At 41.3% G+C, this 22,472-nt stretch overlaps 1 protein-coding gene across 1 annotated transcript in view; it reads right to left on the bottom strand.

Annotated features, from left to right (window-relative positions):
• Positions 1-1,258: 1,258 nt before the first annotated feature.
• LOC146616275 (bromodomain adjacent to zinc finger domain protein 2B-like) overlaps positions 1,259-22,472 on the bottom strand; it is a 52,736-nt gene continuing 31,522 nt past the window's right edge. The window contains exons 9-38 of the mRNA XM_085374394.1: positions 21,956-22,377; positions 21,473-21,763; positions 20,989-21,049; positions 19,929-20,037; positions 19,692-19,793; positions 19,166-19,376; positions 15,996-16,088; positions 15,851-15,912; positions 15,525-15,590; positions 14,713-14,778; positions 14,488-14,532; positions 14,353-14,379; positions 13,581-13,646; positions 10,316-10,456; positions 9,546-9,800; positions 8,597-8,820; positions 7,053-7,127; positions 6,687-6,921; positions 6,538-6,600; positions 5,775-5,919; positions 5,008-5,663; positions 4,530-4,815; positions 4,210-4,365; positions 3,881-4,035; positions 3,525-3,730; positions 3,182-3,317; positions 2,624-2,770; positions 2,178-2,455; positions 1,817-1,960; positions 1,259-1,699 (exon numbers count right to left, since the gene is read on the bottom strand). Of these exons, the coding sequence (XP_085230520.1) occupies positions 1,552-1,699; positions 1,817-1,960; positions 2,178-2,455; positions 2,624-2,770; positions 3,182-3,317; positions 3,525-3,730; positions 3,881-4,035; positions 4,210-4,365; positions 4,530-4,815; positions 5,008-5,663; positions 5,775-5,919; positions 6,538-6,600; positions 6,687-6,921; positions 7,053-7,127; positions 8,597-8,820; positions 9,546-9,800; positions 10,316-10,456; positions 13,581-13,646; positions 14,353-14,379; positions 14,488-14,532; positions 14,713-14,778; positions 15,525-15,590; positions 15,851-15,912; positions 15,996-16,088; positions 19,166-19,376; positions 19,692-19,793; positions 19,929-20,037; positions 20,989-21,049; positions 21,473-21,763; positions 21,956-22,377 (5,071 nt within the window). The 3' untranslated portion in view covers positions 1,259-1,551. The remainder of the gene's footprint in view (positions 1,700-1,816; positions 1,961-2,177; positions 2,456-2,623; positions 2,771-3,181; positions 3,318-3,524; positions 3,731-3,880; positions 4,036-4,209; positions 4,366-4,529; positions 4,816-5,007; positions 5,664-5,774; positions 5,920-6,537; positions 6,601-6,686; positions 6,922-7,052; positions 7,128-8,596; positions 8,821-9,545; positions 9,801-10,315; positions 10,457-13,580; positions 13,647-14,352; positions 14,380-14,487; positions 14,533-14,712; positions 14,779-15,524; positions 15,591-15,850; positions 15,913-15,995; positions 16,089-19,165; positions 19,377-19,691; positions 19,794-19,928; positions 20,038-20,988; positions 21,050-21,472; positions 21,764-21,955; positions 22,378-22,472) is intronic.

The raw sequence follows: 22,472 nt of genomic DNA, 5'->3' as shown, positions 1-22,472 counted from the left end.
CTGTCAAAGATATGATAATCCTCAATTCATATTTATCTGCCTCTGTGACATTCAATGTGGCTCCACAGTCTTCTGTGTGTTCTTTCAATCAGGAAAGCGGTCAATACCCTCACAGCAGGAAGCAACAGAGCTGAACAGCTGGAGGAGGGAAGGAAAGCAGCGAGGGAAAATGAAGTATTAAGCCATCTGTGATACGAGAGCTCATCAGTGAGGAGGATGCCAGCAGCAACAGCGCGCCAAACAAACGTACCAAGGAGGTCAAAAAGAGGAAAGGAGACGACAGCCTACCCAGCTCCCAGACAAAGTTTGACAGCCCCATCTACTGTGCAAAAAAAGCCAAAACCCACAAAGATGACAAAAAATGTGCTGGCAATATGCCGGTACAGACGTGTGTGTATTTAGTGCATGCATATGAATTTTTATTATAGCTTTAGCAAACTGATGAAAACAAACAATTAAAATATGAGATATTAATAAAAGAAAAATGTACCTAAGAAAAATATTAACAGCAGCAGCGAGGGCTTAGTGTTGCTATTTTGAAAAACCGGTTTATTTAATCCATCCACACCAGTGTTCAAAAATAATATTCCTACAAAAGTCACTACTCATTACACAATTTTCATAATAAAATGCAGTTACTTCAAGTCTTCTGACTTCAGCTGTCTTGAGATGCCTCCAGCGGTCCGTGACACTGACTCCCCGATGGATTAAAGCTCCAATGCAGGTTTCACGTCAGTCCACGGGATGTCTGACAAGGCTCTGTTTGAAGGAAACGCTTGGAGATGAAACACTATGCACCACATTTAAGAGGAGGAAAGCTCCTATTACAGCTCCTGCAAATGTTTCCTACGATATACTGTGCAGGACACATACAGTACACACACTGCATATAGAAAAAGAAAAACATCCTCCTCAGAGTCAGGCACTACAATTCTGAGGAGTGCTTTGAGTGGATATTCAGATTAAGTGCTACGACCATCCTTATGCAATGATATCATCTTCATCAAGACCGTGCAGTAAAAATACACTTAACATGTAATAACTATGACTTGAGTGAAAGAATTAGCACTTAATGTGTCAGTGATCCCTCTTTGCATTACTCAGTGAACTTGTGAATGCATTTAGACAGAGGAACTGTTGGTACGGTTAGTAATGCTTTTTTCATTTATTCAACAGTTGTTACATTGTAAGTCTCGTGCCTCTGCTTTGAAAAGAATGCAATGTAAAGTAGTTGAGAAAATAAATACACATACAGCACACACAGAGATATAACTTAGTACCGATGATAAAAAAGTAAAGTCCCTGCTCAATATTGTATTTCGCACAAACAACATTGAGCCGAACAGTCAGTGTGTTTCAATAAACAAAACAGTATTGCACTTGAAGATACAAATCCATTAAGTGTTTTGCCTACACTTGCAGACAGACCACAGTCCTGTCCTTCAAACTGCACATTGATTTATTATAACCATGTAGTCACTTGGGGTCACAGGTGAAGAGAAGGCCTCCGACACCCATGAGAAAGTTGGACATGTCCACTTTGGAATGTGTTCACTGCAAGAATTCAGTCCATCGCTTGTCGAAGAATCTCCTCATCCTGTGGCCGGCTCGTCCGATTTCAGAGTCATCTTCGTTAAATCTCTCACAGTTATCGAAAACCAGGTTCACGTCGATGATGAATGTCTCCAAGTTTAAATACCTGTAATGATTAGAAATGGGTTTAATTTCAACTCATGAGCACTGTCCGAGTCATAAAATGTAAAATTAGGAATAAGATATGTTATGAAAACATCCTAAAAACTACAACACCACATACTGGTTACTGGTTAGCTTCTCCTTGATGGTGGAGAAGTCCATCGGTTTCTTGATGACTTTTCTGTATCCAGGAACAGCTCTGTGGTTGACTGGGGTGAGAAAAGGCCAGGCATCCTGATGGGCCTCCAGCTCAGCCAGCAGCACTCTGCAGGGAACAAAGAGCAGACACAGCTGAGCTTTTTGCATTGCAAATATATGACTTTTCACTACAACGGTCTGATTTGTTTACCCTTTAGTGATTTAAAATGTGAATTCTATTATAAAAATGTGTCACAGGAGCCTAATAATTTTAAACAATGACATAAGCTATATTATCAAGCTTCTAGGATCTAATTGCACAGTAAGTATATGCATGTGCGTACCGGCATATTCCCAGCTCATCTTTGTGCGTTTTGGCTTTTTTTGCACAGTAGATGGGGCTGTCAAATTTGGCCTGGGAGCTGGGTGGGCTGTTGTCTGCTTTCCTCTTTTTGACCTCCTTGGTACCTTTCTTTGGCACATTGTTGCTTCTGGCATCCTCCTCACTGATGAGCTCTCCATCCACAGATGGCTTAATGCTTCGTTTTCCCTCGACGCTTTCCTTCCCTCCTCCAGCTGTTCGGCTCTGCTGCTTCCTACTATGAGGGTATTGACCGCTTTCCTGTATGAAAGAACACGCAGAGGACTGTGGAGCCACATTAAACATCACACAGGTAGATAGATATGAACAGAGAGCTGAAAAATGAATAGCAAAAAACCCAGAACAACAACACACACACACAAAAGAATATTGGCTCTATGATCAATCCCTCAGGGGACGCTGATGTACCTTTGACTCACAAGCTGGACAAAACCAGTCCCCATCAGGCACTGTATTGATCTTGGGTTTATGGCAGTAAGTGTGGCAGCCTCTATCACAGCCATCACAGAGTAAGAGCAGCTCTTCATTATCTCCTTTTTGACAGAACTGGCAGTGCTGGAAACAACAGCAACAAACGGTGCAGGAAAATGAGCATCCCTCTTTAAAAATTGTAATAGATTACCCCAACTGGTTTAATTAAAGCTAAAACAGATTAGTGAGATACTGAAAAAGATTATAAAAAATAGTGATTTATTGTGAATGAGATATATAACTGCTACCAAATCTTTCCTGCATTTAAACCTTCTCCAGAGCTTTAACCAGCTATCTGTGCCATCCTGCGTTGGTATCCTTGACTGTTTTTAAGAAGGCTTGTATATTTTTAAATTAGTTTTCATGAAACTGAATGAGAAGCTATGCAGCTTATAAGACTGCATGGTGTCTCTTATTATATGCGATCAAATAAGGTAAACAAATCTGTGATGAAGAGAGAGAGAGAAACGTGCAGTGAAAGCAGGTGACACCAACCACTTTCATGATGGCTCGTTCCCAGGCAATGGATTTCTGCAGCTGCTGAATGCAGAGTGACAGCTGAGCTGAGCTGCGGACTTGACCGAGGGATTTGCGCCACAGTCTCATCCCAGGAGCCACCTCCTCCTCACTGCTTAAAAGGTCACGGAAAGTAAGACCACTTGTAAAATTAACTGAGAAACATGAGAACAAGTCAATTGTACAAAAAAAAAAAAAAAAAGAGTTGCAAGTTCTTCTTTCTGGTGTCCTGAATCTTGCATTGTTATTTTCTACTTCTAATACAAAGACAGGCAAGGTGGCCTGTGTCTGACAAGTGGTATTTTAAGATCTCGTAAAGTACCTTCGCTCAATGTTCCTCTCAAGTTCTGCCAGCCTAGTAACCGCTATGTCAAGGGGATTGTTGGGCCGCCGCACCATAGAGCCAGGAACATCTTCTTGACTGGCGTCTCTCTCTCTTTTGTTTTCCTGAGCCAGGGAAGAGAAGGGCTTGTGCTCATGATAGACCAGATCCTTACTGTCAGACTGGGGCTCAGGGTGCATCCAACCCTGACAGAGATATCAGGGAAATATGGCCATCACAACACCTTATTTTAATCACACAGGTATATATATTAAAGAAAATTTCAATGGCCTTTCCGAGGAAATAATTAGAATAAACACTGAGGTTTTCTAAACAGCTGAAATGCTCGTCACTACCTTGACCTGCAGGCTGGCGGAGATGACTTTCCTCTCCAGAGCTTCAACCTGTCGCAGCAGGCGAATGTCCACCTCCATGGCCTTCTCCTCAACACACCAGCTCTCCACTGCCTCCTTGCTTACCTCCTGCTTTTCCATCCCTGTCACACCAATAGCTGCCACCAAATATGTATGAAAACATTAAAGCAAACTGCTTTCTAAGGAACGCTTTTAAAAAAGAAATTCCATAGCCAAATGTGTCACATCACATTAAAAACTCAAATAACAATACTTTTAAAAATCATGAAATGCTGAATGTCTGCCGACTCTCAAAGGAAATGTGAACCCACCATCTTTGCTGTTCTCACAGAGCTTGGTCATATGCTCCATATGTTTTTGGATCTGTTTCTGCAAGGCCTTCTCTCTGATGCCCCGGCAATGGAGGGTCTTGACCAGACTGTGCAGGTTCTCCATGTCAGACACACTCCACCAGCCATGCAGCATTTCTGGAAACACACACAAATTGGAGAAGTGACTGTGCTTTTCAATTTTAGCAACATTTGTTTGTTCGACTGACAATCGCCACGGCATATTCTGTTGCTGTCTGGGCAATAGATATGTTCAGTCCAGCATATCTGATTTGTGCATACTGGCAGTGTGCCGTTCTTACCCTCTGGGATGGGCCGAGGATAAGGGTAGTCTTGGGTTTTGGCCCCCTCTATGGCAGCATATGAGGCACAAGTGGACTTGTCACTTGGGGACTCTGAGGTCTCGCACTTGTTGATAGAGTTATTTTCCAGAAAAGAGGCCTCATTTCCATGACCCTCTGCATGCTGTGAAGCTAGATCCACCATAGGGGGTAGAGGTGTGCCAGAGAAGGGCAGGCTGGGACTTGCCACTGAGCTAGACATGTCATGCTGTGTCAGTCTGCCTTCATGAATGCCAGACTTTACTTGCTGAGAATAAAAATGCATACACTCAGAATTATGATCAGATTACAGTTTTATTCCAATGCCACATGCATGGTCCAACAAAGGAAAAATTGTGATGTAATATGGACTAATTCTTGCAACACTTATCAGCGCTCTAAAAACTCATGAACTGATCCTTCTATCTGAGATGGAGATGCATTATTGTTATCCACCAACCTGAAAGATAGGCAATTCTGTGTTACTGATCCCAGGAGTAGTGTTGTAGCTATCTGTAGCTGAGGGATTAGTGGAGAGGAAAGAGGGGGATTTGGTTCTGATGGGTTGTGGAGAAGATGAGGAAACTGGTGGACTGGAACCAGAGGTCACTGAGGACTCGTCGCAGGGAGAGCGAGGAAATAGGCTAAACCACTGGCTGCTTTTTTCAGTCAGTGTCTTGGACAGCTGGTCATAATGAAGGCTGGACTGAGGACTCTGGGTCACCCAGTGAATGCTTTTCAGCTGAGTAGCACTGAGCAGAAATGGCACCGCAGTGTCCAATTTATCCATCAGACCCTGCTGAGTAGGGACTATCTGTGAGGCAGGATACGAAGGATAAGAAGCCGTGGTGGGGACTTTAAAAGAATGACTGTTCTGTGTATTGATGTCTGAATCTTGACCCATTTTGCCTACTTCTAGAAGTTTGCTGAGCTTAGATAAAGAGCCAGGTTTTTGGAGGAAGAGATTGTCTTTGTCCTGCTGGCTAGCTGTATCATTGTCTGTGCTCTGTGTGGAGCTGGAGACCACCGGATTTGTCTGTTCCAACTGCTCCCCTTTTACTCTGATCACCTCAGTAGCCCACTGTCTTCTTCTCTCCTCCTCCTCCACTTCACAGCCTAAGTAATATAAAATGAAAACAATGTTAAAAACAAAAAAGAAATCAGTAAGGATTTTGATCCTAAACACACTAAACAACGACCAAAGGAGACATTGGTTTTGTTTTGCACCTTCACTGCTCTCAGTGCCTTCAACAAAAATGCCACTGCACTGTGGAAGGACCCAGTAGCGCCGCTTGTATCTGTCCTGGCCAATCATCACAGAGCGCAGTAAGTGGGAGGAGTCAAACAGCTTCTGTCTAATCTGACTCTGTTGCTAGAGAGACACAAAGTTCAGGAAGTTATTAACCCACTCACACAGAACCTGGGAGTGGTAACAGAGAGAAAAAACATTATGAAGGCCACATTTTACTACACTAAGCACACAAAATTCCAATTGCATGTGTGAATTTCAACAGGACTCTTCTAATTTGTAACCACAAACCAAGTGTACAGGGAGACCCATGTTCCTATAGGAAACTAAAGGCTAATTTATGAAAATTGTTTTGTTGCTCAGTACTTATCTTACTAACAGAGTTTTGCTTATGAGTCATTGCTGTGTTAAGTTTGAATCACTGAACATGTTTGCAGTTCAGTGGTCGATGCTGTGCACTTCATGCTGGTTTGTTATAATAGATCCTCATATTACATTTTATTTCTGGCAAACAAATCAGTCAAAATATGAGAATAAAATGCATCATGTGACTGTTAAGTACTCAAAATAATAATCTGTAAATTGTAACCAATTATTTCCTGCGTTCACCTAGTAGCATTTCAACCATTCAGTGTAGTTAAATGCTACCTTGATGTGTGCACATCTTTTTATTATTATTTTTCTACCACTCCTGGGTACTTTACATTTATGAGTAATTCTTGAGATTGGGGTTTCATTTACCTTGTATGTTTTCTCAATCTGTTTCTCAAGTTCCTCGATGCTGGCAGAGCGTACACTGTCATCCTACATGGAAAAAAAAGTGGACTATTGCCATAATCAGCACAGATTTAGTCAGAGGCTCAAGTTAACAGCATTATGTTTCCACTGACCTCCTCTTCACATATGTCTGTTTTCTTTCCTCTTTTTCCACCTGCTTCTTCTTCCTCCTCCTCCTCGTCATCTCTTTGGTCTTCACTGTCATCGTCCTCATCTTCCTCTTCTTCACTGTCCCCTTCTTTCCTCTTGGATTTGTTTTGAACACTGACGAGCACAAAGGCATGGTTGTTCTCTCCTGCCCAACTGTTGTCTTTCTTCCCCGTCTTCTTGGTGTGGATACTCCTCAGTCTTTCAAAAAAGGAAAAAAAAAAAAGAAGAAAAAAAAAAAACAACATAGGAAAAAAGTAAGTGCTGGTCACAAAATGTCCAAGTGCATGCACAAGAATCTTTGAACAACAGCCAAAATCACGTATACTTACTTCCGAAGCTTTCCCTCAACAACCCACTTATCCTTCCTCAGGTTGGTCATATAATCTATGTTTTTGTCGATCTCACTGAAAAACATAAAAAATAAAAAATAAAAAAAAATGTCGAAACCGACATTTCGGTGACCTTTTTGTGCAAGAGGATGAGGCATTTTCAATGCATTGCAGTGTGCACCAGATGTGCTTCAAAGTGTAGAGCTAATAAAAAATTGATGCCACGTAGTTTGATGCAACCTTGTGAAACTGTCAATCAGGCCACGATTTGTCATATTCCTTTTAATACTTCAGCTATTCCATTAAAACTGAAGACTCCATGAATAAAACAAGCCTGAATGTTCCACTCTCAGGTACAGAAAGAAAATTAACACACACTCGTCTGGCTGAGTGTTGCGACACAAACAACCTGCTGCTTAACACTGAGAAGACCAAGGAGCTCATCGTGGACTACAGGAGGAATGCTGACCCACGTCCACCCATCTACATTAAGGGGACGGCTGTGGAGCGTGTGAGCAGCTTCAAGTTCCTGGGAGTTCACATCTCCGAGGATCTCATCTGGACGACCAACTGCTCCAAGCTGGTCAAGAAGGCTCATCAGCGCCTCTTCTTCTTGAGGACTCTGAGGAAGAACCACCTGTCCTCAGACATCCAGGTGAACTTCTATCGCTGTACCATCGAGAGCATCCTGACCAACTGTATAACAGTCTGGTACGGGAACTGCTCTGCCTCAGACCGGAAGGCGTTGCAGAGGGTCGTGAAAACTGCCCAATGCATCGCCGGAGCACTGCTTCCTGTAGATGTCCTTTATGGCAGGAAGTGGTGCTCCGGCGATGCATTGCCATAAAGGACATCTACAGGAAGCGGTGTCTGAAAAGGGCTGGGACAATCATCAAAGACCCCAGTCACCCATCACATGGACTCTTCACCCTCCTGCCCTCTGGGAGGCGCTACAGGAGCCTCCGTACTAAGACCACCAGGTACCGGAACAGCTTCTTCCCCACAGCTGTCAGACTCCTGAACTCTGCCTCCTGACATCTGACCCACGTTAACACATGGACTGGACATACACACACCCACAACCACCTACACACACAATGGACAACTGTACCCTCAAACACACAATAATAACATGCATATACAGCCTGTACATACTTACAGTTATAGCATATTCATAACATACATAAGTAACCTACATACTTCATACCATGTACATTATAACATACCATAATAGACCCATTTCTATAATATACTCACATATCGATATTATTGCTAATATATATTTGTAATATATCTATATCATGGCTAAAGCACTTCTGGATGGATGCAAACTGCATTTCGTTGCCTTGTACCTGTGACATGTGCAATGACAATAAAGTTGAATTCTATTCTATTCTATTCTATTCTATTCTATAAGATGCAAACCCTTAAAGGAAGCATTTACTTCAATGGTTATTAAGTTTACTATTTATGATTATTTTTTTTAGGTGGGGTGAAATGAAAACACTGACATCATGAATTTCAGTTGGAGGCAGGGCACTCACCTGATCACAGCCTTACTGCAGCAAAGCTCATTTACCAGGAATGCTAAAACAGAGGCCTTCTGTGACGGACTGTGGGCTTGGAAAGGCTTAGTCCTGAGACTAAAAGCCAGCATGGCCACCTCTTTCTGTTCAGAGTGACCCTCCATGTAGATCTGCAGAATCTCAGACACATTGTCCCGGTTGATCTCCACATTAGTCAAGTGGTCCCCCAAGATGGTTTTGCTCTTTAAAAAAAATGAAATAAAAACAAAATCAGTAAGCTTACATGAGACTTCCTTTTTATGTTCTGTAGCCTTACGCAAAAAAAAAAAAAAAAAAAAAAAAAAAAAAAAAAAATCACAATATTGTAGGTGTCTGATAGAAAACTGTCCTTTCAAGCAATTATCCCTTCCTGATGTTAAGTGCTTAAGTGTCTCACAGGATGTGTCACATCTGGGATGTGCAGATTATTAAGTCACACTCTGTATATCTCTCTTGGCATGCACACAACAGCTTCTTAGGAGAACATTTAAGTACAGTCAATCAAAGAAATGTTTATATCCAACTACACAATAATGTGGAATGGTCTGGGGAGGAATTAAATTTGTGATTTAAAACTAAAATGGGGCATAAGTACAATAATTACCCACCTAAAGACTTTAGATCTCTGAAGTTAAAAACACATATGGCGCAAATAGCTTGGGTCTTGTTTACAAGGTAAACTGCTGCCAACATTTCCTTATACATTTATACATGTCTACTGTCACTGCTGTCAATTCTTTAGTTATTACAGCTCACTCAGCATTGTAATAACCAAATCAGTGAGAATGCAATATTTAAAAATCAGAAACACCACATTTTAAAGGGACACAGTAGCATGTCTGTGCTGTATGTCTGTGTGTGTTATTTACACCACAGGAAGCGTTTACACTTCCAAAAATCCAAACTGCAATTACAACAACAGATTCACCTTGTGACCTGCAGGTACCCCAGGATCACACACAGCTGCAGAGAGCATGGTCACCAACAGGTCCTGGACCTTTTCCATATTTTCCGCAATGTTCAGTAACCCTTCTTGAAGGTCACCTATAGTGAGCGGGTCTGAATTTAAATCCAGTCCCAGCACCTTTCCAAAGCTGTGCAGAAACTGCAAAACCATCAGGCAGTTAGAGAAGGTGCTTCCTGCTAATACCAGACCAGGGATACGGGACAACTCTGGAAGAGGCTGTAAAGAAATGCAAATAAAAACTTAAAGTATGATAAAACCTACACAGAAATTATACACAAAACTATACAACTATAATAGTTACTGGATTGCAGTTTATAAAACATTATTGCAAACTGCTCTGATTTTGAAATTAAAAATGGGGTGCATGTTCCAAGACATATTTTAGTGAAGGACTAGTTTGAACACTTGGTCAATGTTATAACACGAGGAGCCACACGGTGGCACCGTTTTAACCCTTTTCATGAATTCCAGATGCTTTAAATGATCTTAAACATCTGTTTTGTTACAGATTGTGAAACAATTATACCATAAATCACCAAAAGCAGTTCTAATCTTTAAGGATGTGCACAGCTCCAATAATGATAATACTGGTTGATAACTATATCAAAATGATCACTGGACTGGTGGGAAATCTGCTCTTTCAGACAAATGGACAGTATTCAAGACGGATATATGAACTCTTATTTCTATTTGCCAACATCTCAGCCAACATTAACACAGAGTGTGTATACCTTATGATCCGCTAAACACATGTCCTCATTTGGCTTCTTCAGCTCCTTTGCTTTTTCCAGTTCTAGTCTTCTGAGCTCCAGTTTCCTTTCCTTGTTCAACTGTTTCTCATCTTTCTTTTCTTTTTTCAGACGTTCCTTCTCCTAAAGGAAAGCTAAATCCTTACAAACAATATACTTATATTTACACTGATTTACAAAGTGAAGAACAAAAAAGAAAAGAAAAAAGAAATGCTTTTAGGATCACCATGTGCTTTCTTGTACTGTGTACTGCATTACTGAATGAATGAATTTATAATTTTGTTTTCATGTCTGGTCATTTACATGGCCAGTTCCTCATGAAATTATTCAGTCATAAACAGACCGCACATGATGTTCCACGAGATGCTCAACAAAACAACAAGCACAAACACAATCCAACAAACACATGAGTCTAAGAATGAAATTTATTTTATTCTTCACCTCTTATATTCAGTCACACCTCATGTTATGTGCACACAGAGGGACCACAACACCATATTCAACAGATTTCCTCAACCCATCTTTGTGTGCAGTTAGTCTAACACAGCATTTACACTTCTCCACATCCTTCTTCTTAAGAACATGTCTATTCTGACAGGAGTGGTCTCATCCAGGATGATAACACTCTCAGCCACAAGTCAAAAAGGGTTACTAAATAATTTAACCATGATGTAGACCACATGGTAAGGCTTTCAACAGATCTCAAAATAACGGGACACCTGTGAGAGATTGTTTCAAATAATAGTGCACAATCAGAAGAAACTGGAAATAAAGGTTGTTTTTTTGGGTTTTTTTTTTATTTCTCTAAAAGAAGAACAGATTTTGGGAATCGGTGGCAAAACTAACTTTTGTTTTAAAGCCCTTCTGGCGTTATGTGATACTAGGGGTGCAACGATACTCATATCGATATTGAACCGTTCGATACAGTGCTTTCGGTTCGGTACGCATATGTATCAAACAATAAAATTTTTTAAATTTATTTGATCAACTTTTCTTCTGACGATGCTGTCTGTGTTGAGAGCTCAGTGGATCTGCGTTCGACTACTCCGCCTAGGCTGCACTGTCGAGCACAGATCCACTGAGCGCAGCGCAAGCTAGCAAGACAGAAGCTAAGCTCCTTGCAACATGGCAAATTGAATCTCCTGCACCCTCATTCAGATCTGGCCTTTGGAACTATTTTGGTCTTCATGTGAAGCATGACCCTGATGGTAAGCGCGTCATGGACAAAAGTAAAACAGTATGTTGGATGTGCCACGCAATGCTCAATTACATGGGTGGGAACTAGAGATGGCACAATACCACTTTTTTATGTCCGATACCGATACCGATATCATAAATTTGGATATCTGCCGATACCGATATGAATCCGATATAGTGTTTTTTAATCAACAAAACTGTTTTTTAAATATCTTGCTGCATTTTGTATAAGTTCATACTCAAGTTTAAAACAACAACTACACTAAAGCTATTCTGTTATACCTGTATGCAAAAAAATATATATTTCATAGTTCAGCAATACTGATCAATCTAATAAACTTAAACCTACACCATCCTCCCTATTCTGGTATTTTAAAGAGTACTTAGCGTAAATATTAAGCAACCTAACTAATAGGGTTCCAACTCCCAGCAACAACAAAAATAAATAAATAAAAAATAGGGAACCACCCCTCACACTCCACCTCATGATGCTTAATCAACGTAATCAACCTTAATTTGATGCAGTGTGAAAAAAAAAAGCACAGAAATCAATTCTTTTTCAAGAAATATTAAATAGATTCAACATCTTTCTTCAACAAAATTGCAGACTGCACAGATGGTACCTTCCCAAAGGAAAAAGTACTATAGCTTACTAGGGTATATATATTAGACTTAATAGTCACTATATACAGTAATGGACTTCTATTCATTTTACATCAAATTAAAACTTTGGGTGTAAGATTCGGATAATTATTTATTAAAAGCTAGACATTTTAAATGAGAATAAGAAAGAAAAGTATGTCTTTGTGCCCCCTTTTCCCTGTTAATGCCCTATCGGCCCCCCTGGCTAAACTTTGCTAGATCCACCCCTGCACAGTTACCAGCCGTCAGCTACGTAGAAAAAGATCCTGGAGTAGAAAGTAATAATAAATAAATTCTAACAACAGCTGATCAAGCTTAAACGTGCTGCTGTTGTTCAGCCGCTGGTTTCCTCTTTCTGGTGCAAAGTGGGCCAAAAACAAACCAGAGAGACGGACTCGCGACAGAAAAGCCGATCAGCTGATCATTAAGCAGTTTCATGATTGAAGTAGCAGCCAGAAGAGGCAGTCGCTCCATATATCGTTTGTTAAGCTTAACGCAGGAATGCTTTACAAACATTCAGAGATGGACTTACACACTTGCTTTACCTTCTCTCGGGGATAACTTTGTCGGAGATGAAATGCCAGGTTGCTAGCGAAGCTCCAAATGCTATCCAGACCACAGGTCCCGCATGCCACAGCCGCTCTATCACGTGATGCATACTGCTCCGACTGCTAACGTTCTGAGGTGAGTTACGGCGTGTTGCAAGTTTTGTGAGGTGCTTTCGTGATATTTAATGGATCGGATTACATTTTTTATTTTTCTCCGATATCCGATCCAGTAATTTAGGTCAGTATCGGACCGATACCGATACGTAATATCGGATCGGTCCATCTCTAGTGGGAACTACTGCGTTAGCGCAGTTTGCCCGTTAACGTGTTGACGCCGTCCAGCCCCACGCACGGGGCGATCCGCGGTAGCTCGTTAACGGAGATTTGCCGTGTTGTGGCGTTAACGTCATTTCAGATTAACGCTGACAGCACTAGTGGGAACAAAATGAATATCACTGCACATTTACTCCGACATCATCCTAGTGCAAAGACAAGTGGAAGCAGACAAAAAACAACAAGCACGCATGCTACAAACTTTACCCGAGTCATTTAGACAGCCGTTAGCACATGATTCTCCTTATGGGGACCTGATATGTTTAATATGCTGCTGAGAATATAGCCCATTTTAATAAATGACAAATTAAAAAAGCATGAACATTTTTTTGTATTGAAAAAAATATCGAACCGTGACACCAAAGTATCGAACCGAACCGTGAATTTTGTGTATCGTTGCACGCCTATGCCCCTGTACATATGGTACTATGTCCCATCATAGCAGACTGCTGAACTTTCCTTGTTTCACTCATCCTTCCTTCAGCAAGTCTGCAAAAACAAGCTGTGATACATCAGCAGTTACTCACCTCCGCCTTCTTGCGGGCCTCGACAGCCTTCATGAGTATCATGTGCTGCCTGCGTCTTTCCCTCTCCTGGTAGAACACAGACGCGCAGATTATATCATTTTCAAAGAAAGACATTTGTTCACAGATGTCATTCCTGATGACACGCACAAAGACGTAACAGTCGGCGCGTGTTGCACATTGTACATTGTATGGAACGGTTAAACAAAATGGGACACGGCGATAAACAAAAAGCAAATGAGGGCAGTGATGCATACACAAAGCATAAGCTCAGTGTTAGACACAGCCATTACAAAATTAATCTGAGCGTGTTGGCGAGAAGCAGGCTGAGAGTTTTAACCGCAAGCAGCAGATATTGTTTTGCAGCGACGAGCAAAATAATGAATGCATCTCCACTAAACTGATGAACCACATCATATTAAAGTACCAAGACATCATGGAGATTATATATTATTATTGCTGCATATCTATACAATCATATACGCATAAAAAGGACGAAAGCAGACACATGACATCGTTTCAAAACAAACAGTGCAATAGAAATATTTATTAGAGTGCGTTGCATTCATTTGTGATCATTCTGGGCAGATAATGGATGTGTGTATCTGAGAGATCAATAGTGCAGACATAAGCGGTGCACTGTACTGGAAAAGCCATGCAGACGGATGTTGTTTGACTACAGCAAAAACTAGGAGTTAACCATTGTTGCGATGGCAGCCATATAACACAACACATTCACAATACGTTGTCAAAACACACAGAAGCATACTCATACCATATCTAGTCTATGTCTCTCCAACTCCTGGCAGAAAGAGTTGTCAAAATATTAAGAAACAGAAAAATTACACATTACAAAAAAATTTAAACTAATATAAGAAATTTCCAACGCGTGTGACTTAGGCAACAATACCTGGTGCTTCAGTATGACGGCTTGTAGTCTTCGCATCTCCCTCTCCTTTACAAACAAAATTAGTTCAAGTGGAAAGGAAACATAACACACGTAATCATGTGTTCATTTATACATGCGTTTGGAATGCAGTGCTTTTTAAACTACAAGGCAAAAACCAAAAACATTACGTAAGCAGCGACAGACGTTCAAATCAAAACAAAGGTTAGCTCATTAACCTCCTCTCACCTTGTTACGTTTCTCAGCTTCCAGTATCCTGGCACTCGCCGCCGCTTCCCTTTTTTTTCTCTTTTCCTGCAAGCGCAAAACAGACCCGATGCACTCATTCAAGCACAAACAAAAGATGCTATTAACTGAAGCAAACCTTTGAGATATCTATCAAATGCTTTTGACTAATATATTGACTCATTTTCAACTAAGACATCACACAGAGAAAACTTTAAAACTGAGTGATTTCCTTGTTACATCCAAGATTGCCATTTGTCAGTCTACTTAAAGCCAGCGGCTCCCTGATAATATCAAATCTAACAGACTGAAATCTTGAGCAATGAGATAATTATTTCCTCCCATTAAGACTGAAAGACAAAATGGCAGTGGTTATTATTAAACACCAGCAGGCAGTGAGAATAAATTAAGCAAAATTTCTATCAGTAATTATAGCCCCAATGAAATCCTGTTAAGAGCCACTTGCCAAGCGTGTCAACTGAAATTTGATTTATGAAGGCTAAAATATTCACAGCTTCTATTAGTGAGGGAATGCAAAGTAGGTATTTCACCTAGCCACGGTAAACTCTGGTCCACCTCTTTCTTAATGAAATACTGTATTTTGCATTAAGCTCCAGCATGGTCTGAGGAGATTTTCATATTCAATGGCACTTTTTGCAAAAAACCAATTAAGCATTAGTCACATGTACTGACTAAAAGTAGGACCACATAATTTAGGAATAGCCTTTGGTTGCTTTTTTTTTCTTCCTATAAATCCTATCAACAGCAGAGAGGAAGTGTTTAAGAATGTTTCTGCAATAACTTTCAGGACAAACCTCAAGAATTTGCTGTGCACGGAGTTCTTTCTCCATACGAATTTGCTGAATGCGCTTGATCTTCTCCTGGTAAAAGGATGAGGGCGAGATCAAATGAATTAACTATTAAGTCATGCATGTTATAGAGCGGTGGAGGGGAGCACGGTGCGGGGGTGAAGACGTACAGTGGCTCTATGCAGATGAGAAAGGTGCAGCATTGTGGAGAACAGCAACTTTCTTGTACGGTTTCAAAGCTATTCAAGTGTGCTTAAAACCTTTTCACCTTGGAGTGTGTAAAGAGCAGAGTGGCTCAAGCTCTGCGTGGAAAATTAAACATAAATCCTTACTTGCTGTTTAAGAATCTTCAGCTGTTCCCTCTTTTTCCTCCTCTCCTCAGCAGCCATTATTGCTGAAAAACACATGAAAATCTGATCTGCACAAAGCACGTCATCTAGTGTTTCAAATGAGTCTGATTTGACGACAGAAGTTTACCTTGTTGTTTCTTTGCCTCCTTTGCGGCTTGCGCTATAGCCTGTTTCTCTAGTTTTCTCATCATTTTGATCTGAGCTGCCTGTCGTGCTATTTCTGCAACATGATGAAATATAAAATATGAAGCATGAAATCACACGTGCCGTAAGGTCCTCAAAATATTAGAAAAACCTGACCTACACATACAGTGGGGCAAAAAAGTATTTAGTCAGCCACCGATTGTGCAAGTTCCCCCACTTAAAATGATGACAGAGGTCAGTAATTTGCACCAGAGGTACACTTCAACTGTGAGAGACAGAATGTGAAAAAAAAATCATGAATTCACATGGTAGGATTTGTAAAGAATTTATTCGTAAATCAGGGTGGAAAATAAGTATTTGGTCACCTCAAACAAGGAAAATCTCTGGCCCTCACAGACCTGTAACGTCTTCTGTAAGAAGCTTTTCTGTCCCCCACTCGTTACCTGTATGAATGGCACCTGTTTGAACTCATCATCTGTATAAAAGACACCTGTCCACAGCCTCAAACAGTCAGACTCCAAACTCCGCCATGGCCAAGACCAAAGAGCTTTCGAAGGACACCAGGAAAAGTATTGTAGACCTGCACCAGACTGGGAAGAGTGAATCTACAATAGGCAAGCAGCTTGGTGTGAAAAAAATCAACTGTGGGAGCAATCATCAGAAAATGGAAGACATACAAGACCACTGATAATCTCCCTCGATCTGGGGCTCCACGCAAGATCTCATCCCGTGGGGTCAAAATGATCATGAGAACGGTGAGCAAAGATCCCAGAACCACACGGGGGGACCTGGTGAATGACCTGCAGAGAGCTGGGACCAAAGTAACAAAGGTCACCATCAGTAACACACTACAACGGCAGGGAATCAAATCCCGCAGTGCCAGACGTGTTCCGCTGCTGAAGCCAGTGCATGTCCAGGCCCGTCTGAAGTTTGCCAGAGAGCACATGGATGATACAGCAGAGGATTGGGAGAATGTCATGTGGTCAGATGAAACCAAAGTAGAACTTTTTGGTATAAACTCAACTCGTCGTGTTTGGAGGAAGAAGAATACTGAGTTGCATCCCAAGAACACCATACCTACTGTGAAGCATGGGGGTGGAAACATCATGCTATGGGGCTGTTTTTCTGCCAAGGGGACAGGACGACTGATCCGTGTTAAGGACAGAATGAATGGGGCCATGTATCGTGAGATTTTGAGCCAAAACCTCCTTCCATCAGTGAGAACTTTGAAGATGAAACGAGGCTGGGTCTTCCAACATGACAATGATCCAAAACACACCGCCCGGGCAACAAAGGAGTGGCTCCGTAAGAAGCATTTGAAAGTCCTGGAGTGGCCTAGCCAGTCTCCAGACCTCAACCCCATAGAAAATCTGTGGCGGGAGTTGAAAGTCCGTGTTGCTCGGCGACAGCCCCAAAACATCACTGCTCTCGAGAAGATCTGCATGGAGGAATGGGCCAAAATACCAGCTACTGTGTGTGCAAACCTGGTAAAGACCTATAGTAAACCTTTGACCTCTGTTATTGCCAACAAAGGTTATGTTACAAAGTATTGAGTTGTATTTTTGTTATTGACCAAATACTTATTTTCCACCCTGATTTACGAATAAATTCTTTACAAATCCTACCATGTGGATTCATGGTTTTTTTTTGTTTTTGTTTTTTTTCACATTCTGTCTCTCACAGTTGAAGTGTACCTCTGGTGCAAATTACTGACCTCTGTCATCATTTTAGGTGGGGGAACTTGCACAATCGGTGGCTGACTAAATACTTTTTTGCCCCACTGTACCTGCCAAATCACTCTAAACAACCTACAGAGACAGTTTTTTGTGACAAGCTAACTGGAGAATTTAAGCACTGCCATAAATGCAAACAACAGAGTAGGCTGATTTTAAAGGTGTAATCACAACTGGAAGTTTAGGTCGGAGACTAAGAGTCAAACCCATTTGTGGCTGTCCAATAAGACAACAAATCTTGTTGACAGCAAATCAAACAGCAAAACACTCGATATGTCTTTAAGCATGAAGTAGGAACAGTTACCAGGTTTATAAAGGCATATAAATACAGACAAAGCCTACTGTTTTCAAACAAAATTTTTGATGTGAAGCCTGCCTCGATCACGAGATTTTCAAGCATTTTTAAAGACCTGAAATTTTAATCTGTCAAATTTAAGACAAATGGTCCAAAAAGATGGACAAATTGAGGAAATGCAGGACTGTTGCCATCCATCCCAGGCATGAGAGCCTTGCGAAGATCACACCAAGATCAAAACACGCAATCCCTGAAAGCAGTAAAAAGTAAAAAGCAGTCGAAGGGTAACAGGCAATACCAGCAGAAAACCACAAATGAAACCACTGGACACCAATAAAAACACAGCAGTGCAAAAAGCTTAACTGGATGCTTCACATTTCTTTGTGTACATTCTGTGTAGAAAAGGCCCAACTGAGGCAAAAATGTCTCAGTTGTGACAAAAAAAAAAAAAAAAACAACCCCTTTTTTTGCACGTTATCAATGTTTGGAGGACCAAATGCCATTGTGCACTCCCAAATGTGAAACATGGTGAAGGGAGCAATGTAGTCTGAAAGCTGTTCCGCTACCTCAACTGGAAAAAGGAAGATCAAGGCACTTAAATAAATCAAACAGAGACTGAATGGAAAAGAACCATGTTCATATTTTGGAAAGCCATGTCAGCGTCCTGACCTCAACCCAGCTGAGATGCTGTGACATGAACTGATCAATCAGAAAATGCTGATGAACTCTAACAGTTCTGCAGGCAGGAATGGTCAAACTTCATCCTCACTGTTCTGGAACTAAGCTATAAGAAAACGTGATGGAGGCCTTTGCACCTAAAGGACATTTTCCAAATTAAGACATTCAAAGTTTACCCACTTCTTCCAGCTTGCACTGACTTTAAAACAACTTCTAATGCTAATAGTTATTATCAGTAACATGGAAAGCTGCATGAAGCTGCATAAAGTCTAATTTAGTTAGACTTTAACTATAATTTAAACTCTGAAGTTAATTAAAATTACTGTGAAGAAATTTCTGATAAGAATTCTGGGTTCCCAAAAGGTTATCAATGATTTCTGAGTCTCCTGGCAGTCTAAAGCCCACCTTTAACAGGTGCCATGGAAACATTTTTCCACGTTAACTGACCTTGAGCTTCCAGCTTACGAAGTAACTTGGCATCAGAGACATCTTGGAAGTTATTTTCACCACCATTTAGAGGATAAGGTTTCCACTGTATAGCCCCAGTGCTATCACCTGTCGGCTGGTGCTCAGACTTTGTGCGCCGGCTGCGCCTCCCATCCATCGCTATGATGCTGGGAGCAATCTCATCCTCAGCCAGTAGGAACCACTGTAAACCCTGGGTAATTTGAAGTAGATACAAGCAGAAGGATAAAAATGGCTAGCTTAGCGCTATAAACTCCATATACAGGGTCATTTTGATTTTAGTCCATTTCTATAACCTTCCAAAGATGCTGGGTTTAAAAATGCAACTTTCACATAAATTTATTTGCAATTTTCTGATTAGCTGAAATGTTCTGCAAAATCAGCACTGAGAGGCTAAAATTAACAAAAGCTACTAACTGTACACCAAAGATTGCACATATAATAATCACTGTTGTTACTGTGAGCTCACGTCTGTAAGAAACGAACATGAAAAAGTAGAAGCCTTTACCTCGGGCCCTTCTCTGGCTTCATAGAAATCCCCAACTTTAATTTTTGTACTAAAGCTGAAGTTGTCTCGTGAGATTTCAGTTATTCCATTCCTGATTAAGTACTGCAGACAAAAGAATAACACACACTAATTAATCCATAGGTAGGAACCACCAAACGTTACATAATCCTTCAACAGTCTGATTAGTACATGCAATCATTAAAAGCTCTAAATCCACTTCTCAGAAAATACCACTACCTTCACTACATCAGGATACTGTCGGAGCTTTTTCCCACACGGTGCAAAGTAAGCCACCTCGCCTTGTAGACGCCCCGCTACAGTCCTGATGCGTGTCTCTCTCTGCCACCTGAATGGAAAAAAACAAAACAAAAAGACACCGAGTAAAACATAGTTAATATAGAATTGATGCTCACAGTGTAGTCTGTGGCCTTGTTGTTCACCAGAGTGTAAATAAATGGTCACTGGCTAGCCCAGCAGTTCCCATGAGCTCCACTGGACTACAGCTTACAGAAAACACATGTAGGATCGTATCCCAGACAGCAAAACTAGGCTGAAATATAGCTTTGCGGCCTCTGCTTCCTGTGAACCTGGTAATGAAAAACATCCCTACAAGATGAAAGGCTGTCCTCGTTCAAGCCTGCAGAATTTGTGGGCAGGGAGCTGCTAATGTTGCATGTCTGTTTTGAGGCTGGATGCAATTAAACCCCAACTGCTGTCCAACTGACAGGCCTCATTTAATTTCCATCCCACTATGATGTATTACTCACAAAGTCCCCAAAGGAGAGAAGGTATATTTTTGTGGTCTGCTTCTATTTGGATATTGATGAAGATGTCACCGCATTCAAATCTGGAAGGTTTTTTTGAGTACCAGCTGCAGTCTTTACCTCACGATTACCACTTTAATCTCCAGTGTGTCTTGTTTACACAAGTCAGCAAAATCTTAAAATTACATGGTAAAGGAGAGAATGATTTGTTAAAAGAATAAATATGTCATATTAATTTAGGTTTAACTGAAAACTCTAATATTTAACTGATGTGGCAGACCTGCAAATATAACTGCACTGTCTGTTGGTGCCCATACTGTGTGTTTTAAGCTGCTCCACCAAGAAAAAGTTAGCTGCAGCTGATGTGCGAAAGGTCACTTTTCAGCCATCAGTGAGCTGACATTTTACTTTAACACCTACAGCCTAAACACCAACACTACAGCAAATATGACACTGAGAACAAATTGGGCATGGTCAGAATATCAAACCTTTATCTGGCTCTTTTGATACAAAGTGCAGGCTCAAACTCTCACCCAAACTCAAGAGGCAATCGCAGAACTCTCTCATCCGTAACCCTCCTCCTCCTCCCCGATCCTAGAAAACAGGAGAAATGACTCAGCGCTTTTCTCGCCTTCTGAGGGACCTGAGCAGACCCGCCATCCGTTAAACTATAAATCCTGCTTCAAGGAGACATATTTGATGCCTGTTGTGGCTAACGGTTTTCAGTATTAAACTACAGTCCGCATGTGGGTATCGATACGCAACACCACACAAAACAGCATTTTAATGTTTTGTAGGAGGGTGCAAACCTCAGATGCCCCAGAGGTTCAGCAGTACAAGTAGCATATGCAGTATTGAGTAAAATATGCTATATTTTTACTTTACAAGTTTGTTGACAAGATCGTTAATTATATTTTACTTCAAAATGCGTCCTCTCCTCTCACTGAAGCCTGAATTGTAGCTGAGTTTCATATCAGATTGATATTTCATCTGGATTATGGATTTATTATTTATTACCTGGCTGCGAAGCAAATGTGAAGGGTGGCGATGGTGCACTTTGTTTGCCCATTGCTCCGGTGCTGGTGGTGGGGCTGAAAAAACTACTATGTAGACTTGAAGGTTTGGTAATCTGGATGTTGAGCAGGGAGGGGGTGGCTGAGAGGCTCGAGGAAGACTTTTGAGTAGACAATGAGGTTTGAGCTAGTTTCAGAGGACTTCTTTCTGCATCGCTATCTGCTTCTGTCTCAACGGACTCCTTGACATCATCCTCAAAGGCATCAGAGTCGCTCCCCAGGATGCTCTCTGACTCTGTGGGGGATTCCAGTGTGCCACATACAGAGAGAGATAAATTATTACCTAATTAACAGTCCACACACATTCAAACCACACTGAGCACAGCTAATTTCCAGGACCTACCTCATATTTCACAGCTTCTATCAGCAATAAAGTATGATCATGTTATTCTTTATTTAATTAAAAGACAGGTCTAATTAATCTAACCTGAAAAACTGCTCCCAGAATCTTCATCCTCATCCTCATCGTAATCGTCCCCTAAAGAGTCGTCCGAGTTTTTGCTGCTGTGGATATCAGGCTCACTGCCTCTGACCAAATCTACAGGCAGACAGGATGTGTTGGTTCTGGTGAGGCTCCTTCCCGAATGCACCGTCTGGGTAGTTTTCCTTGATCTGGGTTCCGATGAAGCAGAAGTCTTAAGAGGGGAGGCGGAGCTGTCCAACATTTCCTTGGTGCCAGTGCTCAAGTTGATAGGCATGGAGCAGGGAGGACTGGTGGCTGCTAAGAGAGGCTTGCTGTTGGGGGTGCTGCTCTGGATGCGGGGCTTAGTGATGAGGGCCAGAGGGGCATCCTGAACTGCACCGTTGATCGCTCCGTTAGGATAAAGGTTCAGGAACATGTTGCTACTGCTGATGTGGAGAGAAAACAGCTCACTGATACGACTATAATTCAGGTGGTGTCAGCAACAGTGAAGTGGACGCTTAATTGTGATTTTCTGTTTTTG

The sequence above is a fragment of the Diplotaxodon limnothrissa genome, linkage group LG16, assembly GCF_057381915.1.
Source record: "Diplotaxodon limnothrissa isolate DT_005_m linkage group LG16, D_limnothrissa_male_GT1.1, whole genome shotgun sequence".
NCBI lineage: Eukaryota > Metazoa > Chordata > Actinopteri > Cichliformes > Cichlidae > Diplotaxodon > Diplotaxodon limnothrissa.
Note: the sequence above shows the minus strand (reverse complement) of the source record. Positions and strands in the feature narration are given on the sequence as shown.